Here is an 18,803-nt window from a genome sequence, read left to right as displayed (position 1 = left end):
ATCAAACCTGTTGACCTACATTATTATTAATAAAAACTATCGCCACTTGATGCTACCAGGTGTATCATCCTTCTGGCATCTGGATGCCCAGATGTCGAATGAATAATATAAGCTAGTGAAAACTTCTTCTTCCTATGTAATACTTCTTTGAAATCACTGCATTTATTTTGTGATAGCGCAAAAATTTCAGTAATCAGGAAGAAAGCACATTTATGTGTTAGGTATTCTATTACACTCTTATCAGTGTTGCTAACAGTTTTTATTTTCCAAACTATCAACATTAATAGGAAAAAACGAGACAAAGCACTTCAAATGGAGACTGATGTACGGTTTATCCTTAATTCAATAATTTATGAGGTAGGTTATGTGGAGAGACACAGAAATCTTTATCTTTTATCTTTCACTTCCTGAAGAAGAAAGATGTTTACTCAATATACTATAATTTGCAGTTGAAAGTGTTAAATTTCATGAGAACTACTGATATATTGTTCTGAGACTTCATTGGAAGGAAAAAGGCTTTGGCTAAGAGAATTAAGGAAGATTTTGTGATAGAACATGATGCTGAATGTAGATCTTGACATGTGGGTAAGGTTTAAATACTGAGAGATGAAATGCAGCATAAGAAAAAGGCATGGAGCGAGAGCCTCTTTCCACATTTTCAGTTCTTATGCTGTGTATGAGACTGGCCCTGTCTGCAGATTCAGGTGTGAGCTCCTACCGTGCTGGGTCATACAGTGTAACCTCTCCATCCTCTTCTTAGTTAAGGTCTCAAGTGTTATCAATTGACTTAAGTCTATGGAGCTGGGTTTTAGGTTCGTGTCAGAACCTGTACCATATGGGCTCTGAGAGTGAAAGGCAAGAACTCTAAAGTCAGAGCTGGGGTCAACACAGCGACCATTCCTTCTTCAGTGATCCAATAACGGTCTGGTCTCCTGCCATCTCAAGGGCCACTCCTCAGTCTGCTTTCACCAGATCTTTCTCTTCCACTCTCAGTGTCAGTGTTGATGGGCTCCATCCAAATAACCTCATTTTGATGAGTGGTTTTAAATATCACATTTGTGCCATAGCACTCTTCAATCATGTGCCTCCATATTGCATAGCAGACAGTATCTTAGTACCTAGATCAATAAGTGTCTGTACTTTGGATTTGGGTTTTTTTTTTTTTTTTTATACATCTCTGGAACGTTTTACCTATATGATCTATAATTCTCTTTTAGAATAAGTCACTTTGAATTTGGCTTCTGTCATATGCAACCAAAGGAGTCTAGGTCAAAAAAAAAACATAGTGGTAATGCTGGAAGGTATTTTCAGGAATCCCGAACTCCAACTTCATTCCTCCAATAATGAGATCACTGGGCATTCACTGAGAATCTACACTATAATCTGTTTATTCATGATGAGCACATATCTATCAGAGGAGACATATATAGAATGATGAACTAAAAGTACTTCAGTTGGGAAAAAAAAAACAGTTTTGAGGAAACACAGAGGCAAAATTAATCAGTTTTCACAAAATGAGGAATGGTCATAAAGTTGGTGATACTTAATGTGTTGATTCTAGAATAAATAACTTATCTGTACAATTTTCCAGTGAAGGACTGGTGAATAATTCATTAAAATCCAATATATTATTTATTTACCTTAGTGTCAAGAAATCACTAGCATTAATTTCTAAAAGGTGTTTTATTTATATTACTGACCAGTTTAGGGGCACTTGGGTGGCTCATTCAGTTAAGCTTCCTACTCTTGATTTAGGCTCAGGTCATGATCTCATGGTATGTGAGTTCAAGTCCCAGGTTGGTCTCTGTGCTGACAGGGTGGAGCCTACTTGGGATTCTCTCTCTCCCTCTCTCTCTGCCCCTGCCCTGCTCTGTCTGTCTCTCTCTCTCTCAAGATAAATAAGTAAATAAGTAAGTAAATAAATAAATAGAATTATATATTGCTGAGCAGTGTGGAAAGGTTTTAAACGTTAATTAATACCATTATTTTTGGCAATAGAGAATCAGTGACTTTGTATACAAGAATTCAGAGTTTCACTAAAATCATACAGTTTAATGCTTTACAAGTCATGGGGGAAGCTGTCTAATGAAGAACTAAGTCCTAAGAGCTGCATTCAAGCCCCAGGCCCCCACTAACTAACTGTATATAGTAATTTATGTTCTAGACATTTTCTCAGAAGGAAAAAAAATAACCCATGGATAAGGATCTCTACCACCTTGGATCTTTAGACAAAAAATTAACACAAGAAATATACTTTTAGTAATATAATAGCAATTAAGTGTCATGAAGAGTCAAATCAAGGTAAGAGAGATCTGATATGCAGCAGAAGGAATCATGGGCTATGACTTTAGTTAGCTCGATTGAGAGGATGGGATTTTGTAAAGACTTGAAAGCTGGAGGAAGCCACGCGCTTCTCTGGGGCAAGGGAACTCTAGGCCACAGGAAGAGCCAGTGCAAAAGCCTCAAGCCTGCACCATTTTTACAATGGTCAAGAAACTGAAAGAAGATAATTTTATCAAGCATAAATTGAAGGTAGAACTAATACTGAGACATAGTTGTGTGAAATATTACACGTACAACCCTTGGAACAATGCCTAGTAGGTAGTATGTAATTCATGCTAGACCTTATTGTACTTATTATTACCAACATTATTACTGTGTTATTCCATTAGGCAAAGAGGCTTCTCTGAAGGTTTTATAATACTTCATGCCCTTTAAAAATCACTCACTTAGGAAGCTTTATGCTTTGATATCAAAAGTAGGCAGAGCTCTGGCACTTGTCTGAATTAAATTACACTCAAAATGCCTGCATATTTTTTTTTTTTTTTTACCATCAAAACCACTGTTTTTCCTAACCATTGTTTTTCCTAACATAAGAAATGTGACAGGCATGTAATAAGAACTCTTTTTTTTTTTTTTTTTTAGTTAATGAATCAGATCACCATTGTGGTACAAAGAAAAAAAAAGTTACCATTTAGGAGGATTCTAATTTAAACCCTCTTTTTTATCCATAGCTGTTGTAATTCTGTTTATGAAATTCTGTCCATTGATCTGACCACGAAATTAAAGTGGAAACACTTTGAGAAAAGAACATTATCTTCTTATTTCACATGCCTGGACTTATCTTGGTGTTTGATGTTCAACAGATGTTCAATAAATGTTTGTAATATCTGAAGAATATGTCATTTACAACGTGTTATACATTAAGAGATTTGAACCAATTTACAAAAGGCTAAATTTTAATAGTATTTTTAAGTAAAAAAAAAAAAAAAAAAAACCCAAAAAACCCTGAAGCAACATCTTACCTAAATCTACTAGTTTTTTTTTTTTTCCTTGAAATTTCTAACATGGTCTCAGTATCTTAATTTTGATAGGTTAGCCTTCAAGTACACTATCCACTGAAGAATTTTTGCCTCAGAAAACTATGAGACATTTCAAGTCAATTGAGTTCCAATTGTTTAATAAACAGAGAGAAATAAGAGTTAGTGGTCATACATGGAGCTACAGGATTTGAACACGAACAGGACAAACAAGGGGAGATCTCTCGCTGAGAAAATAATCATTTTTACAATAAGCCATGACTCAGACTCAATTTATAATCTCAGGAGCATCATAGTATTAAAGTCATACATTAGTAATCTTAAAATCACATCCAAGGTTAAGCAGCTTGAGGAAATTCTTCTACCTTTTCTTCTACCCCATAGGTTTTTTATTTTGTTTTCCATTTTTCAAACTGGTAAACAGATTTAACTTCTTTGTACTTACATGCAAAAATAAGTGGAAATGTGTGGGAGTGCATGTATATAATGTTTGTATCTTTGACTCCTGAGCATACATGTGGCATTGATTGAAATAAAAATCAAATCTCTGCAATTTTCTTAAAAAATAAATTCATGAGTGTGTAATAAATATGGGATCAGAAACAAAGTATTAAAATATATTGTTTATTTTTTTTTTAATTTTTTTTTCAACATTTATTTATTTATTTTTGGGACAGAGAGAGACAGAGCATGAACGGGGGAGGGGCAGAGAGAGAGGGAGACACAGAATCGGAAACAGGCTCCAGGCTCTGAGCCATCAGCGCAGAGCCTGACGCGGGGCTCGAACTCACGGACCGCGAGATCGTGACCTGGCGGAAGTCGGACGCTTAACCGACTGCGCCACCCAGGCGCGCCCTAAAATATATTGTTTAAAACCAGGTTGTCTATGTTGACCAAGGTTCAAAGAAGAAATAGTTTCTCTACACTGAAAGATGTTTTCCTTTATATGTTCAGTACCAGTAGGTCCTGTTAATTTAAGCTTTGTATCAGGTTAAGAAGTATCCAGTAATCAAGAATTAGGCCTCAAGCTTGAAATGGAGATGGTGGAAAAAAAGTAACTTAATATAATCAAGATCATCTTTAAAGGAAAGGAAGATAGAAGAAGGACACTGTAAAAGACTTTCTCAAACATGTAACTGGAAGTGTGGAGATGACAATCAGTGATGAAAAGTTTGTTCATTAAATAATTTATATCTAGGGGCGCCTGGGTGGCGCAGTCGGTTAAGCGTCCGACTTCAGCCAGGTCACGATCTCGCGGTCCGTGAGTTCGAGCCCCGCATCAGGCTCTGGGCTGATGGCTCAGAGCCTGGAGCCTGTTTCCAATTCTGTGTCTCCCTCTCTCTCTGCCCCTCCCCCGTTCATGCTCTGTCTCTCTCTGTCCCAAAAATAAAATAAAAAACGTTGAAAAAAAATAATTTATATCTATAAAGTAGTATATATAAGGGGAAAAACTCAATAAACTTAGTATATAATAAGAAAGTTATCAATGTGCATTGTCATTACTGATAAAAGAGAAAGATTAAAAAACAATTACAACATGCTGTGCATATCAGGAGGTTTAATTTATATCCATTCTAGGGTAATTAGCTCATAGTTTGCTAAGGACATGTCAATTGTTTTGTACTGCAATAAAAAATCCATTTAAAATTAATGGTGAAGAAAGTAAAAACGAGAATCTAAACCCTGCAGAAAATGCTCTATGGAATATTTAGCACCTTTATACAGGAAGATCACACAAATTCTAAGATTGATAGAATCCTAAGGTGTTATAATTCTTTCTGTTTTTTTAAATGGAACTTTTTCCTTCAAGATGGATATTTGACTATATTATTTTAAACTCTATCTAAGTAGAAAGACTCCAAGAGGTTTTGGTGTAATCAATTTTAGCCTAAAAAGATTAGAAAGTCTCTATATTTGATTTATGTTTTATCTTTAAATTTATTTTAGAAAAAAAAAAAAGATAATTTTTTCTTTGAAGTAGATTAGTCCCATAGTATTCAATGTGTTATAATCCTCATTTTTTTTGATCTGGTCTGAATAGAAATACAAATCACCAGTGAATATGTGTCTTCAAGATGTACTTTCTCCAGGGTCCAAACAATATAAATTTCCAATATATATTACATTCAAGTGATATTAATATTTTTTCAATATATAAAAATTAATTCATCTTTATCACCACTGAGGAGTCAAATTATTTGCAATTAAAAGACATTTTACCTAGGAGCAAATATCTGGTTTTTAATATAGTCAAGAGGTTAAAAAGTGACAAAAAAAAGTTCAGAGTGAGAGAATAAAGTCATTATATTTTTGTGGATGTTTATCAGTCATATTTTGGCAAAGACAGGAGGGAGAAACATATATAATTCAATGTCTTCAGACCATTCCTAGAACAGTTTTTTTTCAATAATTTGTCAGTATTCATAAATAATTTCCCACATATTATTAGGTTTTGGCCACATTTCTTCATTTATGTTTTCCTTTATTTGACAAATCTTTATTGAGTTAATTCAGGACACTGGGGACTATGAGATGGATATGGTTTTCTAGTCCAGACAAAAATTATGAAGCTCATTGTCTTGAATGAGATAGGCAAAGACCTTTAAGAATCATTTAATTTAGCTTTTGAATAAGTATACTTATGTAAAGCAACATAAAATAACTTATACATGAAAAATACAAATGGCCAGATATGTTTTTATCATAAGACAAATGCCCCCTTAAATTCAAGAATATCCATTCCAAAAAATGAAGTAATGAAAATTTCATGCAAAAAAATTGCTGGTAAAAAAAATATAAATCTCAGAGTTTGGGGGATAAAATTTGTTTTCCCTTAAGTTGGAAATTCCTAGTCCCTGTATAGGAAGTACCATTATGAAAAATTTAATATGAATACATGATGCACAAATTCATAAGGTATTGCTATTTTTAAAAAGTAATGCACTTCTACAAGACAATGTATACAAAAAATTATCTTAGCAAGTCACAGATTTAGTTCTGTTAAAATTAAGCTTTGTATCTTGGGTGTAGCTGTGATTCTAGTACAACTGAGAAATTACACTAAAATTTAATTATTCTCATGCAGCAAACCCAAGTACATATGGAATTTATGTGGTGCATGTGTGTGCACATGGACACTAGAGCATTGCTATCCTTCAGTTACCAAGTAATGGGTAAATTGAATCTTCTCTCAAACACTTCATCTAATGCTACAGATACATATGTATCTGTATACATATGTATATATGTATACGTGTGTGTGTGTGTGTGTGTGTGTGTGTGTGTTGGGGAAGAAAAATTTTTGAGAATAGTGGCTGATTCACATACAAGTAAGCAGGAATCCATAGCTGAATGTCATCAGTAAATTCACATTAACAATACTTAGGTTAAATAAATATACTGTGGCTAAGTATACAATAAGATATATTCTATATATATTTGATTTGTCCTTTAATAAACCCTCAAACACACAGACTTATTGGATTCTAGATCTTGATCTTTCCTTCTGTTTTATTCACTTCCTCTAAGTGTGGACATAACAAATACAACATCTTCTTATAATCCCCATGTCCCTAACTATAACTAACACTTCCGGATTTATTGGAAATGAAGAAGCCAACTCATATCTCAGTCAGAAGTAAAGAAATGATATTACAAACCAGCTCTGCAATTGTATCATAGTTATCTACCCTTTTGAGGTAGAAAAGACTCATATCATGTGGAAGGTTCCTTAACAGTTACCAGACAATTATCTTATTTGACCAAAACCTGAGCAAGTTTTCATGACAACATTTTTATCTCCCAGGAAGCAGGGACATCAGAGCATTCTCCCCAGGTGACTTCAGAGAAAAACGAACAGTGGGGTACCAGCCAGCCAGCTTTCTGGTCCAATAGGCTAGCTGTCCTCAAAAGAACACAAACTGCTTCCTACCTAGAAATTCTAAAAGTGCATCACTGCTATTCTAGCATTAAACATAAGTGATGGATTTCTATACACATTCTTAAGAAAATTTTGAACATTCTTAAATAAACAGGAACTAGAAGAAAAGGAATTTTCATATACAAAAAGAAAGGATGTTCAAAGGAATATATTCAACAATGTTTTATGAAAATAAATTACTGTAATTTAAGGCTATAGTTATAAATCTTTTCAGAATATAATATGCAGTATATTGAAAAGTGCCCAATTCTGTATATTTATGAGTTGAATATGTGCCGAAGAGTCAAAAGTAAGTAAGTAGAACAGTAACAAAATTAATATGAATATTGATTTCCTGACCTTTTTTTTTGGACCTTGCATAACAATTTCACATATTTGTGCAAGTCTAAATATTTCCATGAAGACTCTCATCACGTTTTCTGCAATAGTCTAACAGCAACACATTTTCAAATGGATGGCACTAATTACTGAATGTCCCTTCTGACAGTGGCCTAGTGAAAAATGGAAACATGTTTGTGGTAGGGATACAGTGCGCTCATGCTTTGATTCATTTGCTTGTTATTTTAAAAATCTTTTTGAAGGTTGATTATGCTCAGCTCAGTGTCAGGAAATACTTTCTACAGAAGTTCTTCTTGGGTCTCTACCTCTTGTTTTTGTTCACAATAAAGAATGTAGATGTGCAACACACATGTTAATGTATCTATTGATACAATATTCAGTGCAATTCACTGCGAATCCGTACACACTATGATTGATGTAGTCGGGCTGAAATCATCCACAAGCTGAAAATAAAAGCAGTCATTAAAAAGGGTTGTTTATTTCTCTGTTTTCCAGAGTGTCTGCTTCATATCCATCACCCTGTTAGGAAAGAATCCTGGCTAAGTAGAATTATTAGTATTATTCTTATGTATCTACCAGGCACAGGCATAGGTCTTCCCTAACACTAAAACTGAAATGACTATAAATATTTTTGAGACAAAATGAATCAGATTTAAAAAACTGTATCAGAAAAAATATGGTTAAAGATAGAATCAATAATACCAAGTTATTAATCACTCTTGTGAAGAAAGCATACCTGGAAAGGAGAAATTGTGTGCTTAAATGTTAGCCCTCATATGGACAAGGCAAGGCTTAAAAATATCTCTTATATTGTGGTTATCTACTGACATATTTGCTTGTCTGATTTGTTTTGGGATGTGCTTAACAGCCAAATGGTCAGATCAAGGTAAAGAAGAGATCAGCTGCAAAAGTTCAAAATCACAGCTTCCTCTCTTACCTTCCACTGAGGAGGAAGCCGATAACCACTGCCAACAAAATGACTCCCACTGTCACAGACACAGCAATTATAGGAATCTGGCTTTGATCGCTGGAGGCTGCAACTGCTGATAGAAGACACAGAAAACGGAGCCCGCGGTTAAAGAGATCATATGCATTCAAATAAGAGCTGCTTAATAGTCGGTAATCGATGCATGGTTTAAACAATTCACCCACACTTGGCCGAGATTTCCCCCTAATATCTCTGCTCAATGGTGTGTAATTGAAAAGACATCTTTAGGAGAAAATATTTACTCTCCAAATGGAAATTTGAAAGAATCACTAAGTCACTGATTATTTCCTTGTCATCATAAAAAATGAATGTAATTGTTTGCATAGTATTTATCTAGGGATCTTAGGTTTGCAAGATAAAATGAAACTTAGTCCTTAATACCAAACCCCTTACTCTAAACAGGAGGTGCTAAGTATCCGAGATTTGAGATTTTAGAGTTTGCATGTGGCTGTTTCTAGGAGAAAAATCTTGACACCTTAGACAGGGTTTTTTTCCCATAGACGTACGTTGAAGTCCAAAATATTGCGGTTATGGCTTCAGTGAAGTTAATATCATATTCTGAATATAATTTTAAAAATCGTAATTTCTAGCAGAATATCATCCGTGAGTATACTTTATATATAGGACTCCTTTTTGAAAAATATCAAGACATACACTTAAAACTTTGAGAAGTCTACAGTAAGATTAAATTCATTTACATCATCTTTTTTAAATACATGGATTTAGATGAAATATTATATATTTTAACTGTACAATTACCATAATAAAAGGAATACGGACATGTTAAGATAGTTGTACCTAAATAAGTATGGGGATATTTCTTTCATGCTGATATCTGCACTGTGTTATAATAAGAACGCTACAGAGCAAAATTAATTTTACTAATGTTCTCAAGAAACCCTCAATAAGATACCTACCATGCTATTGTTTAACAAAATCATCACTTTGATTAATTCAGAGTGGCATTAGTTACCCTTCTTAACAAATTTTAAGTCGTCAAGAGTAATAACAACTATAATTTCCCTGTTTTGCTTCCTAGAACCCTTTACCAGCTATTGGCCCCATCAATAGTTTTGGACATCCAATCATTTCCCTTTCTATTCTTGCCACCTCTCCCTTGATTCTTCAAAACCAAAATTGACTTACTCTCTGACCACTTCTTGCATTTGATCTACAATTTGATCTTTTAGACCAGTCTTCAGACCCAATATCACTAGTAGCTTGTTCATGTACAAGAAAGACTCTTATTGACAGTCTAAATCTATGTTCTTACCCTCCCTTTTCTTGGATAATAATAGTTGCAGTTCAATGGTTCTTTATCTTGATTTTCTCCTTTATTCTCTGATATTGAGATCTGTGGTAGGGAATTTAAAACTGCTGAGCAGTATAAATGCGTAGGGCAAAGCTACTCCACTATCACTAGTAACCTTCCCCAAGGTTTGCTTTATTAGTCTCTAAACTCAGATTACTTATAGCATTGCTTTTCTCGGTTCTTTAATTTTCTTTTTGGCAAGAGGCAATGTTTCTAGAAAAAATCATGCAGACATGGTCCACATACATTCAATGTTATTTTTATTAGGCTCTAACTGCTGTTCCAATATTTTTTATTCTCTCTTCTTAATTTCCTAACAAAATCATCATAATGAGTCTTCCTCATTTTCTCAAAACACTAATCTATTACGATTTCTCATGTTTCAATAATGTTAAACTGTATAGATTAAAGAGCAATCAAGTCTGAACTCTATGGTTAAATAAAACTGGATGGTTATGTAGTTTCCTTTGCTTCACCTAACTCCAATTTTAGAATCCTTCCTATCTCTTCCAAGACCTGGCTCCTTCAAAGGTCTCCCTCCAGGAGATCTTTTATCCAGGAGTCAATTATAGGCTACTTGTCTGCTACCTCCAAGCCTGAATAGATATTTGTTCTTAGTGGAAACAAATCCTTATACCTAAACTTACTGATGTTGGTTCAACTTAAATTTGAAAACAGGTCCAACATTTACTAGGGATATAGGCCAAAGCAAAGTACTTAACTTTATCAAGGCTCATTTCATTAATCTCCAAACAGGAATAATTTTCCTGGATCATTATAATTCTGTTTAGAGATAATATTTAGCACAGTGCTTCGACTATTGACAGCCTTAAATAATTAGTAGATATTATTTTTACATATTGTTATCTTCTGCTTTATAGAATTATTCTTTCCTATTTAACACCTTGATTGTTATCTAGAGCAGTATTGTTATTTTTATTTATTTATTATTTATTATCATCTGATAACCAACATTATTAAATTCCCTCTGCAACTTATCTTCTTCTGCCTTTGAGTTCTATGCATGGCATTCTTGCTAAACACAATGAGTACTCTTCCATTTACTTTACCATGCATCATAAGGTATTTGCCTTTGTTGAACATAAACTTCAACCTTGAGGCTCTGCTTCGTCTTGGTTTATAGAACATCAGATGAGGCGTTTTTCCCCTTTTCCCCTACACTGTAGCACTACTTTGTCAGTTCCGTTGGCTCCACATTCTCTCCCTACATCTTCTTCATGAACAATTCCTGATGAATGCTCCTGATCCTCCACACTTCTCTCCTTACTCTTTAATCTTTTTCTGTCTTTCTCCCTTCCTGCTTCCTTTTCTCTCTACCTCTTATGGGTACTTTTATGCTTATGACATCAGTTAACTCTAAGCTCATGAGTCCCAAATTTATATTTACAACTCTTACTTTACTTCACTTCAAAGCATGACCCTATTAAAAGAAAACAAAAACAAAAACTACTTTCCTTTTATTTGGATTCATTTTCATATACAAATAGCATTTTTATACCACATCCACCCCAAGGACATTAACAAAAACACATCAATAAATAAACACCATAAATCAAACCACGAACCAGACTAATTTGATCTCTCTTCTTCTGGTTTCTTTTAACTATCACTGAATTTTTCTTAACTCCTACTTGGCCATTAATTACCAAACATTTTTGTGTTTCTTCTGTTTTTTCCCCACAAACTATATTTCTTTTGTCCAACATTCACCTATTTGATTCAAATCTACTGGACTATTGTTCACTGGTTTTATAAATGTTCCCTTTGCCTTCTATGTGTTCACATAAACATCCAAAAATATCACTTTGATCATGTTTCTCTGATCAAAAATTTAATAAATGCCTACTACCTATAAAAAAAATTCCCAAATTCTCCATCTAGACTTCAAAAGCCCTTTTAAACAAATTTTAACAAATCTTTCTGGTCTCAATGGGCCATTTCGGGAACTCTGAGATATCATTTTGGAGAAAGGGGGCATGATTAATCAGAGGTAGGGATAAAAACAGGGCAAATTCTGGCTAACCAAACTATTAATTTTGAGAAAAAAAAAATACTGGTGCTTAGTACTGTCAAATGCTTCATTTTTAACAATTGACAAGATCTAATCTAACAATATATTAAAATATGCACCTAGGTATGGGATATTATCTTGCAATAAAATATTTTTAATGGCATACTAAAAATTTCAAATGATTAATACATTTTATGAAAATATTTTGTTAATAATGCCAAATCACAAACATTCACATTTACATTTTTTCCTCTACCGTTCACTTAAATCAGATAGTTTTGTATATTAGATAATTAAATCAAGGGCCTATGAGGAAGAATTTCAATAATACATTTTCATTTTTTAAAAAATGTGCAGCTTTGGGGTGCCTGGGTGGCTCAGTCAGTTGAGCATCTGACTTCGGCCCAGGTCATGATCTCATGGTTCGTGGGTTTGAGCCCTGTGTCAGACTCTGTGCTGATGCCTCAGAGCCTGGAGCCTGCTTCGGATTCTGTGTCTCCCTCTCTCTCTCTGCCCCTCCCTAGCTCATGCTCGCTCTCTCTCTCTCTGTCAAAAATAAATAGACTTTAAGAAAAAATGTGCAGCTTTTCCTAAGTTCCTTGATGGGCTTTAATTATTTTATTATTTCAAATGTATTAATTATTTTGTGAGCTATTTCTAATAAAATATAATTCATCAAGATTTTATACTATTTTTTCATTGTTTGCCCTGACAGCATCAATTGTATCCCCAATATATCAACTAACTTGAAAATATATAGAATTGATAAGGTAATGTCAATGCCTTCATACATTTTCATTCTTTAGCACCAGAAGAAAAAAAATTATAAGCCCAGTATGATCCATGATTATTACTTTAATATATCATTAAGTTTTTTAATCTTTAAAGATAACAAATTTCTAGTCCCTCACATTTCCTATTTTTTTAATCTGTGGTGTATTTTTGGAAGAATAGTTAAGGAATGTTTTGGGAATGCTTAAAAGCAAATTTGAGGCAATGTAACACACTACTATTAAAAGAATATTAATTATAGACACTAATATTCTTTAGTAAATAATGTTTATTTTTCAATAACTATATACTTACATTATCCCGGGGAACTTTAAGCTAGTATATACTGAGAAGTCATGTTGCTTATCTCATTTTGTTTCTCATACTCCATATTGTGTAGATATTCTCCACATTTTAGCTATATATTTAGATAGTTAATCATGAATCTGAAAAGATTTGTTAAAGCCAGATTATGAGGGTTTTTGAAGGCCCGGCTGAAAATTTGGGGTCTTTCTCCCACACACAGCTGTAACTATCTATTCATTTTCTTGATTAAGATAATTTGATCAAAGCCATAATTTTTGATATGCAATATGAGCACATACGAATTAATGGGGAAATTTATAACAACCTGGGTGGGAAATACATACATGAAAAGATGGTGAACATCATTAGCCAACAGGGATTTCAAATTAAAACCATAATGAAATATCACTAGCCACCTGTCCAAAATGCCTAAAAGAAAAATATAGTGATAACAGCAAATGCTGATGAGGATGTGGAGAAACTGATCACTCATACACGGCTGCATTGCTGGTAGGACTGTAAAATAGTACAGCCACCCTGGAAACTCTTTTGGCAGTTTCCCACAAAATTCAAAATTAAACATAAAATTGCCATATGATATAGCAATTGTACTCTTGGGTATTTATCCCATGTAAATGAAAACTTAGGTGATGTAAAAACATGTCAATTAATATTCACAGCACCTTACTCATACTAGCAAAGATTGGTACCAGCCTAGATGTCCTTCAATAGGTGAATTGTTAAACAAATTGTGGCCCACACATACCATAGAATACTACTCAACAACAAAAAAAGAAGCAAGCAACTTGCAGGAATCTCTAGGAAATTATACTGAGTGAAAAAAGTCAATTCTAAACTAAAAGGTTGCATACTGTATGATTCCATTTATGGAACATTTCTGAAATGTCAGAATTTTAGAAATGAATGTTTAGAAATTAGTGGTTGTCAGTGATTAGTTATGGGACAGGAGCTGCTCCCAAAGGCCGTTGGTATAGTTATAATAGGGCAACCCGAAGGAACTTTATGGTGTTGGCACTGTGAAGTATCTTGACCATGATGGTAGATATAAAGACCTACACAACTGACCAAATTGTAGCGAACTTAATGCACACACACACACACACACACACACACGCCTACATCATACACACATAAAAAAGGGTACAAGGAAAGTTGAGTAAGATTGGTGGATTGCATCAATGTCAATATCCTGATTGTGATCTTATGCTATAGTTATGCAAAATGTTACCATTGGGAGAAACTGAAAAAATTGTACAAGAGTTCACTCTGTATCATTCCCTACAACTTCATGTGAAACTACATTTATCTTAATAAAAATATAATTTAAAACACAGAATAACTTTATTTCAGCAATTTGGTTATACAGATTTGAATCAAGTAGGTAAGAAATGGATAAAAGGAAGTAATGAATTGGAGAAAAAATCATAAAAGAAGCATGAAAGTGTTGGTAAATCTTGGTGAGTGGGAGTTAAGAAAGGTTCAGTGATAGTCTCAAAGTTTCAAGAGAATTTATGTTAAAAGAAACAAGAAAAAAGAGCTAACTTGATTGGCTGGATAGTTTCATTCATGCTAGGTTTATTTGCTGGTGTGTTTTAACATTGCTGTTGGGGAAAGGAATGATATACGGGGCCAATTTTAAATATTTATTTGTATGCATAACAAAAATAAAATAGAATGGATACTATGCAGTTATAAGATAGAAACTAAAGCTTGAGAAAGAATAGTTTAAAATTTTCCACCCAAATCCTCATTTGAAATAGTCTTTCTAAAATAAAGATTTTTGCATTCCTGTGTTTATGTTTGCATTTGGTTTTAGGACTATATTAATGACATATGTGATAACATACATGAAAAAGAAAAGCCCATCATAAAAATTTTATGACCTATGTATAATATAAATTAAATATTATAAATTTTAAAAACTAATCAATGAATAACATCATGCATCATTATTATGAATTAAGTATCCAATTAGAAAAGTCTTTTTACAATAAAAAAGAATGGAATCATGCCATTTGCAGCAACATGGATGGAACTGGATGTATTATGCTGAGTGAAATAAGTCAGTCAGAGGACAGATATGTTTTCATTCATATGTGGATCTTGAGAAACTTAACAGAAGACCATGGGGGAAGGGAAGGAGAAAAAATAGTTACAAACAGAGAGGGAGGGAGGCAAACCACAAGAGACTCTTAAATACAGAGAACAAACTGAGGGTGGATGCGGGGTGGGGGAGAGGGGAAAATGGGTGATGGGCATTGAGAAGGGCACTTGTTGGGATGAGCACTGGGTGTTGTACGTAAGCCAATTTGACAATAAATTATATTAATAAAAAAAGGAAAAGTCTCTTTAAAGTGTATGTTCAAGATAATGATTTTCAGATAATTTTGTCTTAACATACCTGAATGATAAGATAGTATTCACTTAGTAATGGTGACTCACTAAAGCCAATATTCTTAATTGTGACCCACCAAATGAAAATACATACACCCACATATTTGACATTTCACACTACTCCTAGTGTTATTTTCTTCATAACAAAACTTTTGTGTCTTCTTCTAATCCTACTTTTAATGCGTGCTCTAGGACAAGTAATCAATTGTTTGACATTAAAGAGAAAAACGTTTTATGCTATTTTATTTGAAAAAAAAAATGGTGCAAGAAGTGTTTTCCAGAAACATTTCTAGATCCTTCACTCAGAGATGCTGCCAGAAATGTTGATTTTTTAAAACAATCAGATTGGTTGCTGAGAGCACTATTTTCTTGCCAAACTTAATACTAACAAATGCTCCCTGTAGAATTTTCATAGAAAAACTAAGCCTGGTAGCATTGTTCAATAAAACAAGTAAAAATAAATGGCAATAATTCAATAAAGTATGGCAGCCGTGGAAGGAAAGTCTTTAAAAGCAAGGTTTAAACATTTCTTAAGGATCTCCTGATGTTTCATCTCCCAGTAGACTAAATGTGATGAGGAGCAGGGACCGATGTGTTAACCTACCAACCTACCATAATAGCATGACAGATACTTCCTACCTGAAGGGGTCATGCCTGGGAGAGAGAGGACCAGGAGACTGACAGAATGCCCGGAGAGAGTATTGATCCACTGACTCTTTTCTGGTAACCATTACAGAGACATGAGTTGACAGTAATTAAAATGACTTACACACTGGGATGGTTTCAAACTCAAATCTTCGACTGAAGACACCATAGCCTGCTGCTGTGCGTGCTCGAATCTGGAAGACGTATACTGAAGCTGGCTTCAAGCCCTCTGCAGTTACAGTTGTCTCTTTAGATTTGATAATTGTATAGCTGGTTTCTTGGTCCTTGGATTACACATGTACATACAATAAAAAAGTCAACATGTGAATTACTAATGACAACAAAACTTAGAATCATAAATCAGAAAATAAATCAGAAACTAATAGACTTGCTATTAGTACACATACAATCTTTTAGAAAAAAAAAAACTATACATCCTAGGTGTGCTATCTATATGATATCTAAAAGTGTTTTCTAGAACTCAAAATTGGTGGGTAACATGTTCTCCACTCATCCACCATACTTGTCTTTGGCAGAAATAAATTTGTAAACCTTTAAATATGATTTTCAGGAGATAAAATTTTTTTAACATGTATTTTTTTTGAGAGAGAGAGCGTGAAGGGGAGGGGGAGAGAGAGAATCCCAAGCAAGGTCCACGCTGTTATCATGAACCCCGATGTGGGGCTCAAACTCACGAATCATGAGATCATGACCTGAGCCAAAACCAAGAGTCAGTCACTTAACCCACTGAGCCACCCAGGCACCCCTGCAGGAGATAAATTATTTTACAGACTCTATTTTAGTACTGGTATTCATATGCTTATGTTTCTTATAAATATTTTATTGGAGCACATCTAACATGTTGCCTGTTCATGGAGTAAGGTGACAATGTTTCATATATCACCAGGTAAGTCTTATGCTTTATATCTTTGGTGAGTTTCATTTCTAATTATATTTAGGGCTCGGGAGAAGGAATGAGTACTTGACTGGAGAAATTTAATTTCAATTCATTAAGTCCAAATGGATTACTAAAGAAAAACTGCAAATAAACTTTTTTTAAAAATTTTTAAACACTTTCTATTTTTTCACGTTTATGTGTTTGAGTTGGATGAGTAGTGAATGGAGATGCAGTGAAAACAAAATCACTGTAAAGATAATTTTAGAAACGAAAACAAATAGGAAACTGTTCCTATTTTGACTGCTACCAAAGTCTAGACTAACTGTCTGTAATTTATCTCTGAGATTACCACACTGAATAGAAAATCTTAGACCTACAAAGATCTAAACACACAAAGTCCCTGTTTTGAACTTTCTTCTCCCTTGTATTTTTTCTGTGTGAATTCTTGGCTAACGTTGTTTTTGGCTGATGGTGTTTCTACACTTAATACATTTCTGACGGATATTAAAGAATGAATTCATGGAGATAATGGTCAGAGATTTTTTTCCCTCTGTTTGTGGGAACTGTCTCTATTTACAGTATCTTGATTGATGACTATGAACCATTTTCAAGATATTTCAGAGAATTTTATTTTATAATTAAAAACATGCATTGATTATTTTTTAAAATATAATGGGAATAAGATGTAAAGGATTTTTTTCTGAAATGAGAAAAGAATTGAAAACAAGAATGTAACAATTCTTTCTTAAGCCCTCTAATAGGGAATATGGTTATTAGTTAATCTTAATAACACTATTAAAATGCAAAATAAATGCAAACCATGCTTTCATGTTGCATGTAACTTCAACTTTCCTTGAAATTTACAATCGATAGCAGCATGTCATGTTGTGACTTTAGTGTGGACACTGAAATCACATGCTAAAATAACACAAGTCCATGTTTACTTTTATCTTCAGTTTCCTTATCTGTAAGATTGGGGTAGAAACTGATGCCTGGATATTCTCATAGAGATACTGTAAGAATAAGTAAGTAATGCACATGAAAACATTTAATAAGCTATAAAGCTATGTTTTCATTGCCATTATTATTTGAGATTTTTTCTAATTGGACACATCAAAGTCCACTGGCAGTCATGATCTACAGAACATGTACCACCAGTAAAATCTAAAATATACAACCTATTAGCATTTATTTGTTTTAAAGAAGGTTTACCATTCCTCATTTAATATAGTCAAACATATAGAATTATCTTAGGGTTAAATGTATCCCAATTTCCACCTAAATAGAAATGTTCTAATTTTTTTTTTTAATGTTTATTTTTGAGAGAGGGAGACAGAGTGGGAGTGGGGGAGGGGCAGGGACAAAGGGAGACACAGAATCTGAAACAAGCTCCAGACACTGAGCTGTCAGCACAGAACCTGATGTAGGGCTTGAACCCACGAACCCTGTGATCATGACCTGAGCCCAAGTTGGATGCTTAACTGACTGAGCCACCCAGGGGCCTGGGATATTCTAATTTCTAATGCAAATAGGCTTTCTGATTCATTCTATGTGAACAATTATTTTTTTTTAAATGTTTTCAATTCACAGATTAAATTTAATTGCTGAATCTTTATGGTATAGGAAATATTATTAGAGTCTTACAAAGAATTTAAACTAGGGTCATTAAAGCCTATAAAATTTTACCTAGTAATGTCAGTCATTTTCTTTATTCCCATTCACTGACTTTCTCCTATATACTCTATTATCCTTTCTCTACACTAGGAAAAAAACAATAAAAAAGCACACAATTTCTTGATGTGTTCCTTTTAAAAGAGGTAAACTATTACTAGAAACT

At 33.8% G+C, this 18,803-nt stretch overlaps 1 protein-coding gene across 13 annotated transcripts in view; it reads right to left on the bottom strand.

Annotated features, from left to right (window-relative positions):
* Positions 1-18,803, bottom strand: part of EPHA5 (EPH receptor A5) — a 345,396-nt gene that overhangs the window by 76,455 nt on the left and 250,138 nt on the right. For 7 of the 13 annotated variants that reach the window (XM_025921746.2, XM_025921750.2, XM_086704926.1 and 4 more), the window contains 2 exons: positions 16,193-16,352; positions 8,537-8,642 (listed from right to left, as the gene is read on the bottom strand). In XM_025921746.2, coding sequence (XP_025777531.2) covers positions 8,537-8,642; positions 16,193-16,352 — 266 coding nt within the window. The remainder of the gene's footprint in view (positions 1-8,536; positions 8,643-16,192; positions 16,353-18,803) is intronic. The other 6 variants (XM_025921749.2, XM_025921751.2, XM_086704928.1 and 3 more) reach the window with 1 other exon arrangement.

The sequence above is a fragment of the Puma concolor genome, chromosome B1 (genome assembly GCF_028749965.1).
Source record: "Puma concolor isolate L17-30 chromosome B1, mPumCon1.1.hap2, whole genome shotgun sequence".
In the NCBI taxonomy this organism is placed as follows: domain Eukaryota; kingdom Metazoa; phylum Chordata; class Mammalia; order Carnivora; family Felidae; genus Puma; species Puma concolor.
The sequence above is the reverse complement of the archived record's forward strand: the minus strand, read 5'-3'. Positions and strand labels throughout refer to the sequence as shown.